This window comes from Physeter macrocephalus, chromosome 18, assembly GCF_002837175.3.
Source record: "Physeter macrocephalus isolate SW-GA chromosome 18, ASM283717v5, whole genome shotgun sequence".
Taxonomy (NCBI): domain Eukaryota; kingdom Metazoa; phylum Chordata; class Mammalia; order Artiodactyla; family Physeteridae; genus Physeter; species Physeter macrocephalus.
The window spans coordinates 71344692-71355275 of NC_041231.1; the positions used below are offsets into that span (position 1 = coordinate 71344692).

Genomic DNA, 10584 nt, shown 5'->3' on the forward strand with positions numbered 1-10584 from the left:
CTTGCTTTTGTATCTGTCAGAAGCACCGGTGGACGTTTCCAGAATTGTCTTTCATCAGTATACTGCCTCAGTATACTGCCTCGAAATGAGGGGTGCATGGCGTTTCCCTCATTCTAGAGCCACTGAAACAGAGAGGGCAACAAGCAGAGAGCTCTGGATGAGAGGCAAAAGGCCTATGTTCCAACCATAGCCATTTATTTGCTGTGTTATGAGTCAGGCCACTGAACTCTGAGCCTTGGTTTCCCAGCAGCGTATGTGGGCTGTGTGGGGACTAACTCACCCACCAAATCTTTCTCCCCTTCCTAGCCATCAAATCTGCTGCAATCACAGAGCTTTCTTCTGCTGAGGTGAGAGGGAGGTGGATCTAGGGAGTGAGGAGGATGGGGTGGGAAATTTAGTTCAGTGTCCCATTTCCCCTGGAGACCAGGTTGGCCCTTTCTTAGCAGTGTGCCCAGTTCTCTCTTCCCTGGAGCATTTGACAAATAACTTCTCATCCCTTTAGTTCTGTGGGCCTCGGTTTCCTTATCTGTGAAATAAAGGGAATTGAATCCTTTCTGGCCTCCAAGAATGCTTCGTTGGGGTCTCTGGGTGCCTCAGGTAATGGGCAGAGGTGGTGTAGTGAGGGATCCATGGGAATAGAGGTGGTGTAGTCGGGCTTTTGTGGGAATTGCAAAGTGAGGTGTGTTTTGTTTTTAATTATTTAAGGATTTTTATTTATTAATGACACTCCTCATGGTCTATTCAGCTGCTTTGGGTAAACCCTTGCCCAGAGTCAGTTGGTGGTGGGCCAGAGAGGGGGCTCCTCGGTCCTGTCCTAACAATGTCGTCCCCTCCGGGGGAGCGGCAACTCACTCCCCAACTGAAAAAACCAGATTTGGGGCTCAGTTCGTGGGGAAATGTGTCAAGTGTACAAACCCAGGCGCGGGTAGTGGGGAGGAGGGAAGCGCCCTCCTGCAGCACGCGAGGTTGGCCGCAGAGGTTTCCAGAGCGCTGTTGCGAGCGCAGGGGAGCCGCAGTTGTCCCCCCCGAGGCCGGTCCCCGGCGCGCTGTGGGCGGAGCGGCCGGTCCCGCCTCCAGCCCTTTTATAAAGAGAGCGCAGGCGGCGCCAGCTTAGGTGTTGAGCAGCTGCCCGAATCGGTAGCTGGGCGACCAGGAGCTGGGCGCGGATTCACTGAGACACCGAGACCCTCAGAGGAGGTGAGGGGTCCAGGGCAGGCAAGAGAGAATCCCGGGCTGCGGCTCTGAGCTGAGCCGAGCGTGTCCGCGTGTGTGTCCGCGCACCTCCGTGGGTGTATGTCCGCAGCGGCGTGTGTGTACTGTGTTTACAGGTGAATGGCGTGCGTGGGTCCGTGCTTGGGGCTCGGTTTTGCGCACACCGGAGTCTATCTGTGCGCTTGGGACAGGGGCGGGATGTGTCGGAGATTCCGGGCGGGGAGAGGGAGCTCTAATACCAGAGATCAACGCCACGCTCCCTCGGCTTGAAGCTCAGCTGGGGCGAGGGACGGCGTGGGCCGGGCGGAGGGTGAGCCCGGGGCCCCAGGCTTGGTGCGCTTGCGGCGTGGGGATGAAGCCCTGTCCGCGGAGGGGTCCGGGAGAGGTGGGGAAAGCCAAGCCGAGCAGGTTCATCTGGGATCCGCTCCCGGGCGGCTCTCGGATCCAATCGGTGCCATCCCGGCCCAGAACCGAGGTCTGGGTCCCCAACGCTGCTGTGTCCGCCAATAGGCTGGGCGCTGAGGTCAGCGCGGGCTGTGTCTCCGGCCCTTGGGAACGTGTCGGGACACGTCCCTTAAGGGCTAGCGAGGAGGTGACTCACGGTGACAAGAAGACCCCAGGGAACGGGGCCGGGTGAGGTCAGATCCCCTCCAGGGCTGGGAGACGGCGGCTCCCCCAGAAGTCCCCTTCCCTGCCTCTCCACGGTCTCTGTCCCCCCCATCAGCACAGTGACCTATTTGGCTGGCACAGAGTGTTCCCAGGGAAGCCGGGACACCGGGAGGTCCAGGACCGGGTGTCCGGTCCCCGCCCCGCGGCGCGCCCTCGAGGACCCGGAGCCGCGGCCCGGCGCTGAGTGGGCTTGCGCCAGCCAGTCAGTTAGGGAAGCGCAGAAACCGGACCTACCTCTCTCCCACCGCTGCCGGGAGAACCCCGGCCCAGCCTGCCCTTGGGTCGGACGGACGGATTCAGGGGCGGGGGCCGAGCCCTGCTCTGCGGGGCGGCGGGGCACACAGTCTCCGCCAAGGGAGGAAGGGGGTGAGGGGTCGTGTCTTTGAGGGATGGGGCTTCGGGGTGCGACGCCGCTCCGGACCTCCGCCGCCTGCATTCGGGGGCTCCGGGCGCCCGCAACCTAGTCCAGAATTCCCTCTCCGAGGGCGACACGGCTGAGCAGGAGGGCGAGTCGCCCTTCGGGCGCCGCCGCCCAGCGCGGACCACGGTGCGTCCGCCTTGTCTGCCTTGTCAGGGGCCCCCGGGGGACACGCGCCCTCCCCGTGGGGACAAGAATCTTGGAACTGGTTTGGTACTTTAGGGCGCCCAGGCAGCTCCCTCCTTCCTTCCCTTCCTCCAAGTTGCGTTTCGGGGAGGACTTAAGAGCGGTTTTGTTTTCGTTGCTCCCGTCTATTTTTATTTTCCAGGGATCTGACTCATCCCCTGCTTTGGGCGTGGAGATAAGGTGGAGGGACCAGATCTCGGCGCGCCTGTGCTTGCGGTGTGTGTGTGTGCGCGCGCGCGCCTGTGTCACAAGAACGGCGCGAGAGCGCGCGGTTTCCCAACAGTGGCGGGGGTTTCGGAAGCCTAGCTGGCTCAGCGTGACGTGTTCGCGGCTCCCGATCCCCCTCCCGCTCCCCGTCCCCACCCGGGGGTGACGTGCAGCCGGAGTGGAAGCGAAGTTTTGGCGGGCTGGGAGCTCTTGGCAGGAAACTGACTCATCACAACTCCCTGCCGCTGTCCCAGGCTCTGCCCACGCACCTCCCACCCCCGCGCGTGATTTCCTGTAGACCAGCGCCCCCTTCTGGCCCCAGCGCTAATAGCAAACACGCGCGGAAGGAGGCTTCACCCGCCTTTGCCTCCCGCCGCTACTCCAGTGCTGATCTGAGGTCGCTCCCCCGCCTCTTAAAAGGAGTACCCTATTGGTTCAGCAGTGTTTACTGAGAGCTTACCATTTATTTGGGTATGAAAATATGGTTGAAGTCTAAGGCACGAAGGCCAACAAAGGAAGCTACTCTCAGTTACTTGTTTGTAAAACAAGGGTTTTTGTTTGTTTTCTCTGAGGTGGGAGTTATAATAATGGGCATGAGAGAAGATTTTGGTGGGGAGCCTATGAGAGCCGTAAGGGAAGGGGTGGCAGAAGTAGAGAGGGTCCCTGCCTGGATTCTGGTCCCATCTTCAGCTCCTAGAAACTAGGGAATATCCAGCTCCCTGATAAAGCCCTAGGTGGGTTTCTCCTCCATGTACCAATGAAGCACTGAGATCCATAGTGTCTATTCAGGACATTCTGTGTGTCCCCTCTTGGCTGGCACCCCAAGCATGCCCATCTGGAGTACTGTCAAACACTTGAATTTAATTGGTCTGGGGAAGGAGGGGCCTGTCAGTCTACATTTTGATAAAGCTCAAGTGGCTCTGATGGGTCTCTCTGGTTAAGAAACCTCAAAATTAGAGAGGGACTAGGGTTCAACACCAGAGCACAGAACCCAGGGCATTCAGGCCTGGGTTCAAATTCTGGCTGTGCCACTTGTGAGCTGTGTGACCTTGGGAAAGTTACTTAACTTCTCTGAGCCTTGGTTACCTCTTCGGTAAAAGAGCTAATGTACCCACTTTTTCAGGAAATTAATATTTGTAAACTTCTTAGAACAGGCCTTGGCACATAAAATATATAAATAAATCTCAATCCTTGCCCTGAAGAGAGTGAGCAAAGGTTATTTGTGGGCTTTGCCCACTGCACTATGTAACCCCTCTCTATGTGGCAGTGGCCCTTGATCCTTTTAACTGTGTGGTTTTGGGGCAAGTCTCATAACTCCTGCCTTTTTTTTTTTTTTTTTTTTTTTCCGGTACGCGGGCCTCTCACTGTTGTGGCCTCTCCCGTTGCAGAGCACAGGCTCCGGACGCACAGGCTCAGTGGCCATGGCTCACGGGCCCAGCCGCTCCGCGGCATGTGGGATCTTCCCGGACCGAGGCATGAACCCGTGTCCCCTGCATCGGCAGGTGGACTCTCAACCACTGCACCACCAGGGAAGCCCACTCCTGCCCTTTTAACTTGATCTGAGGTCACCTAGTGCCTCCCCTCCCCTATCAGCTGAGATGTCGCGTTGTGGGCTCCACTCACTGTGAGAGGGGGAGTGGGGAGGGGTAGGTGTGGTGTGGGTTCAGGGCTTCCTGTTCCAGGAGGTCACTCAGCAGAGCTTTCACCCTCAGAGCCTGCAAAGCAGGACTTGTCCCCAGAAAACCCAGTCCCTGTCAAAGTTGTGCAGGAGCTCATCCTGGAGTCAGGCCGGAGCAGGGCAGGCAGGTGCCAGCACTCCCTCACGGGCAAATTCATCCTTAGTTTTCCCTCTCCTGAAGTGGGAGGAGAGGAACCAGGTAGACCGGTGCCTTTAATTTTCTTTGCCTGAAAAGTGGGTTCCTTGGATGCAGGCAAAATGGGGCAGGGTCTTCCAGGTTGTCTAGACTTCAGGTCACCTGATGTGCCTGGCAGGATGTGGCTCAGCCTGGGAGAAGTCATCTCCCTGCCCTGCCCTGCCTAGCTCCTCCTCACCCCCAGGCTGCCTGCATGATGACATCCTTGGGAAAGGCCCTCAGCGCACAACACCTGTCAGCTGCTGTCTGAAGGAGGCAGTGGCCCAGGTGGAGTGATGGGGAGGAGCTCAGGCAGAACTAAAGGCAGAGAGAAATAATAATAATATTTTCCAAGCGCTTCTATATACTAGGTACTGCTCTAAGCACATTATCTACATTAACTCAGTTAATCCTCACGTCTGTCCTCTGAGACATTCACTATTGCTGTCTCCATTTTAAAGATGAGGAAAATAGAGCCCAGAGAAGTTAAGCCACTTGTCCAGGTTCACCCAGCAGAGCCTGGATTCCAACCCAGGTGGCCTGGTTCCAGAGCCCTCACTTTTAACCACCAAGATACAGCCTCCCAACTCTGTTCCATCTGCCTTGCCTGGAGGGACCCACTGATCAACTGCTTGAGCATGCTTCTACAGCCCTGCTCTTTAGACTTGCATGCAGTCCCATTTTACAGATGAGGAAATTGAGGCCTAAAGACGTTAAGTGACTTTTTAAAAGTTGAGATAGTAAGTGGCAGAGCTAGGACTAGAACCCAGGTGTTTTTTACCCCAAAGTCCAGGGTAGTTTTAAGTAGCTGAGCAGGATTACTCCACATGAACATCTAGATGGAGGGTTTCAGGAGGCTCGAGGAGCTGTCCATTTACTCGGGAATTGACCTCCTGGCCAGGTCTGGGGTTAGGAAACTGCTGGACTCTGGCAGTTCACACATACTTGGGGCATTCACACCCATGAGGGACACCTCAGTGGGGAAAACAAATTGATTTTACCTGATAATACCTGGTGGTAAACAGGACCCTGATCCCTGCTATTGCAATAAACCTGCCTTTGTTGACATACATAAACTTGCCCTTCAGCTGCCCACTTCCCCAGTGACCTTGGGGTGCCAGGCTGGCTGAGCTCTGCCCCAACCCTGTGTGTGCTGCTGGGGGGTTGGGAGAGCCTGTGGGAGGGAAGTGGGGGAAAATCAGCTGGAAGGAACCAGAGTGATCCTCTCACCTCACGTTCTAGTAAGAAGACCTCGCCTGAGGTTACAGAGTGAAGCACGGCCGGGTAAGGGAGGGTCTGATTTCTCCAGTGACCAGGGTCTTACTTGTGTTCCAGCTGCAGGCACCATGTCAGAGCCATCCAGGGACGCCCATCAGATCCCACGCAGCAGCAAGGCGTGCCGCCGCCTCTTTGGCCCGGTGGACAGTGAGCAGCTGCGCCGGGACTGCGACGCCCTGATGGCCAGCTGTGTGCAGGAGGCCCGAGAGCGATGGAACTTCGACTTTGTCACTGAGACACCACTGGAGGGTGACTTCGCCTGGGAGCGCGTGAGGGGCCTTGGCCTGCCCAAGCTCTACCTGCCTGCAGGGCCCCGGGGGACCCGGGACGACCTGGGAGGGGGCAAGTGGCCGAGCACCTCATCTGCCCTGCTGCAGGGGACATCTCAGGAGGACCACGTGGACCTGTCGCTGTCCTGCACCCTCGTGCCTCGCTCCCCTGAGCGGGCTGAGGGGTCCCCGGGAGGGCCGGGCACCTCCCAGGGACGAAAACGGCGACAGACCAGCATGACAGGTGAGGACAAGTGCAGAGAAGGATACTGCAAGGGATCAAGACTCCCAGAATTCATGGTGCAAGGGCTGAACTATCTGTCCCAGCTTCCTCGTACCTCAGAGGGGGAAACAGGCCCAGAGAGGGGAAGTGACTTGCCTGAGGTCACACAGCTAGCCTGCTGCCAAGACCAACCAGCTAACATTTATTTGGAACATTGATTATATGCCAGGCCCTTTGCTAAGTTTCTAGATTTCTTTCAGTCCTTATAGCAATCCTATACCATAGGACATTCTTGCCATCCTTCTGTAGGCAAAGAAACAAGGCTCAGAGAGGTAGAATGATTTGCCTAAGGTCCCGCAATGAATTTGCAGTGGAGAGAAAGCTCATGAGAATTTCCTGGCTGTCCTATTCAAACTTAACTCCCCTTCCCCATCACACATACACACCTCCAACCCCCCTTCCCTGCCTATTTTTCTCTTTTTGGCACTTTTTAAACTATCAACAGCTACTTCCTTATCTTGATATTGTCCATCTCCCCAACTAGGATATTATCTCCACAAGAAAGGAATCTGTATCTCTGTTGTTCATTGCTGAATCCTCAGCACCTAGGATGGTGTCTGACACATAGCAGGTGCTTGAGGAAAACTGAATGAATGATACTGACATTTGAACACTAAGTATGCCAGGCCTTCGACCAAAGTCTTTTTATTTTTTACTTTAAAATTTTATTTATTTATTTATTTTGGCTTCACCATGCACGGCTTGCAGGATCTTAGTTCACTGACCAGGGATTGGACCTGGGCCCTTGGCAGTGAAAGCATGGAGTTCTAACCACTGGACCGCCAGGGAATTCCCCATCAACCAAAGTCTTTTAGAGAGCATTTCATTTAATCCTCAGAGCACCATACCAGTGTTATCCTCATTTTATAGGTGAGGAAACTGAGGCTTGGAGAGATGCAGCCAAGAATCCCACAGCTAATTTGCAGCTGGGTCAATGAATGATACTGACATTTGAACACTAAGTATGCCAGGCCTTCGACCAAAGTCTTTTTATTTTTTACTTTAAAATTTTATTTATTTATTTATTTTGGCTTCACCATGCACGGCTTGCAGGATCTTAGTTCACTGACCAGGGATTGGACCTGGGCCCTTGGCAGTGAAAGCATGGAGTTCTAACCACTGGACCGCCAGGGAATTCCCCATCAACCAAAGTCTTTTAGAGAGCATTTCATTTAATCCTCAGAGCACCATACCAGTGTTATCCTCATTTTATAGGTGAGGAAACTGAGGCTTGGAGAGATGCAGCCAAGAATCCCACAGCTAATTTGCAGCTGGGTCAGAACTAACAATAATGATAATGATAATAATAATAATAGCTAACTTTATACGGCCCAGGCATTGTGCAGAACACTTTTCATGGATTATCTAATGGAATCCCCAGAGCAGTGCTATCCGATAGAACTCTGTAAAGATGCAAATGTCCAGTGCTGCTGGCCCCATATGGCCGCCAAGTACTTGACATCTGGCTAGTGTGACCGAGGAATTGAATTTTTCATTTTGTTTAATGTTAGTTAATTTAAATAACCACATAGGATTAGTGGCTACTGTATAGGGCGGCTTGGCCTAAAGCCGGCCCATGGGCATAGGTCCTATTATTAATTACATCTGTGAAGCGTGGTGGGCTGCTCTGGAAATGCTCCTCTGGGAGATGGGTCAGAAGTTGCCAGAGTTCTTCCCTGTACTTGGCAGTGTGTCCCTCTGGCCCTGGGGAGGGGTCCCTGGCCCCTCTGCCGTTTACGTTGGATAGGTGGTTCTGCTGTGCCCTCTTCCTCCTGGCCTGGCTGACTTCTGTTCTCTCTCCTCAGATTTCTATCACTCTAAACGCCGGCTGATCAGCTCCAAGAGGAAGCCCTAACCCAGCCGATGGAAGCTAGGTCCTCCTGGAAACAAGGGGGCCACTGCAGGCCTCTTCTACATCTTTTGTCTGATTCCTTCAGTTTGTGTGTCTTAATTATTATTTGTGTTTTAATTTAAACTCCTCCTCATGTATATACCCTGCTTGCCCCTGCCCTCCCCATACCCCCAGCCTCTGGCATTAGAATTATTTAAAAAAAAATTAGATAGCAGGAAAATAGGCTTACTAGAGTGCTAGGTATTTTTATTATGTGAACTATTATTTAAGCCCTCCTCATCCTTTGCTGTCCATTTCCTCTCTCCCTGAGGTACGGTGAGGCTGGCACGACCCTCACCCGCTGGGTGGTACTCTCTGGAGGTACCTGGCTCCCTCCCCTCACCGTCTGATGGGTGTTACAAAATTCTGCCCCTTTCCCGCATTCTCAGACCTGAATTCCTTGTAATTTGAGAAGTAAACAGATAGCACTTTGAAGGGGACCCAACAGAGTGGGGGGCATCATCGAAACTTTGAGGTCCCCTCACTTCCCTCTAAGGTTGGGCAGGGTGACCTTGAAGTGGGCACAGCCTAGAACAGGGCTGGGGATTTGATACCCTCGTGGCCCTTGATAACCACCCCCTTGGTCCCGTGAAGGCGTGGGGAAGGTCGGTCCCGTAGCAGACCACCCCACCTCCCCTCCACCCGTGGGGGAGCCGGCCTCAGTGTTTGGCTTCGCCTTCCCCTGCACTTTTCTAGGAGCCCCAGAGGCCCTTCTTTCCCAGCTGGGCTCTCAGTCCCTCTCTGCTCCTCTCCCTTCCTCCATGTCCTTTCCCTTTTGTACCTTCTCAGCCCTGGGTGGCAGCTCCGGGGTGCCTGTCCCCCCAACTCAGTGGACTGGAAGGGGAAGGGGCATGCTAGGAGTAGGGTTCCCCAGTTCTACCTCAGGCAGCTCAAGCAGTGACCACCCCCTCCTCTTAGCTCTTGGGGTGGTGGTCCTGGATGGTCAGACAGGCCTCCTTGAATGGGGATCTCTCTATGTGAGGGGTATGTGGGTGAGGAGCAAGAGGGAGATTGTGACGCCAGCCCCTGGAACTCATCCAAGGACGTTTTCCATTTGCCCCACCCCTCCCCCATTTCATTGCACTTTGAATAGCAACTGAACAAGGAGTTAGGTGTTTTATGATGGCGGGAGTAGAGGCTATGGATAGGGCACACTAAGTGTGTGGATATGGGCCCGGGAGCTGTGAGTTGTTGTCTTTCCTGGCATTGAACCACTTGGTGGCTCTGACCCCAGACACCTTCCAGCTCCTGTAACATCCTGGCCTGGACTGTTTTCTCCTAGCTCCCGTATGTCCTGGTTCTTCTGTCTCCACCTAGACTGTAAACCTTTCAAGGGCAGAGAATAAGTCCTGTACTGCCCTGTGTCCTTCAAAGCCCCTCCCACAGTGCTGTGTATACAGTAGGTGCTCAATAAATATTTCTGGTGACTTCACTTGTAATGTTACTGTTGTCGTCAATATACCTTGTTATTTACAAGAACAAGTAGGTGGAGGTTTTTTGGATTGTTTTTATAATTTAAAAAATTAAGCACTTAAATTTTAAAAATGCAGAAAGCTTAGCAAATAGAAAGACCAAGAAGACTACAGAAAAAAAAGCAGACAGCAATAACAAAACAAAATAATAAATCATCACACCTCTGCAGATTGCCACTGTCAGTATTTTGGTTTCTTATGTGTGTGGTTTTTTTTTAGTAAAGAATATATTGTTACTCATCAGGGAAATGCAAATTAAAACCACAATAAGATACACACCTACCAGAATGACTAAGATGAAAGAGACTGACAATGCCAAACGTTGGCAAGGATATGGAGCAACTGGAACTCTTATACCTTCTGATGGAAGTATAAACTATTTTAACTACTTTGGAAAACTCTTTGGCAATATCTCCTAAAGATGCCTCCCCTCATGCCTGCCCCGTGACCAGGAATTCTATTCTTAGGTTTGTTCTCAAGAGAAATGAGTACACATTTCTGCCAAAAGACATGTTCAAAGCAGCATTATTCATAACAGAGCCAAACCAGAAACAACCTAAATGTCCATAACATAAGAAAAGATACATAAATTGTGGTATCTGTATATAGTGGAATACTATATGACATTAAAAAGAACAAAGTACTCTTACATGCATCTTCTGATTACCTATTCATAGTTAACAACCCTAAGACTTAGTAGCTTAAAACAATAATGATCTGTTTGCTCTGGATTGTGCAATTTGGCCAAGAACTACTTTTCAAATGCTGAATAATTCTCTGCTGTACAGGGCGTGGCTTTGCTCCAGAATCCTAGGGGTCTGAGATGAGGCTCTGCCATTGGGGCTT

The 10584-nt window shown here is 52.8% G+C and overlaps 1 protein-coding gene across 3 annotated transcripts; it reads left to right on the forward strand.

Moving 5' to 3' along the window:
- The first annotated feature begins 1090 nt into the window (after nucleotides 1-1090).
- Nucleotides 1091-9698, forward strand: CDKN1A (cyclin dependent kinase inhibitor 1A). Of its 3 annotated transcripts, XM_007105368.4 has the most exons (4): nucleotides 1105-1197; nucleotides 2628-2701; nucleotides 5881-6336; nucleotides 8181-9698. In XM_007105368.4, exons 3-4 carry the CDS (start codon nucleotides 5892-5894, stop codon nucleotides 8228-8230), a joined length of 495 nt encoding a protein of 164 aa, XP_007105430.1. In that variant the 5' UTR covers nucleotides 1105-1197; nucleotides 2628-2701; nucleotides 5881-5891; the 3' UTR covers nucleotides 8231-9698. The 3 variants fall into 3 exon arrangements, with proteins under 3 accessions (XP_007105429.1, XP_007105430.1, XP_007105431.1); XM_007105367.4 differs by lacking the exon at nucleotides 2628-2701 and having other exon boundaries at nucleotides 1091-1197; XM_007105369.4 differs by lacking the exon at nucleotides 2628-2701 and having other exon boundaries at nucleotides 1190-1328.
- The last annotated feature ends 886 nt before the right edge of the window (nucleotides 9699-10584 follow it).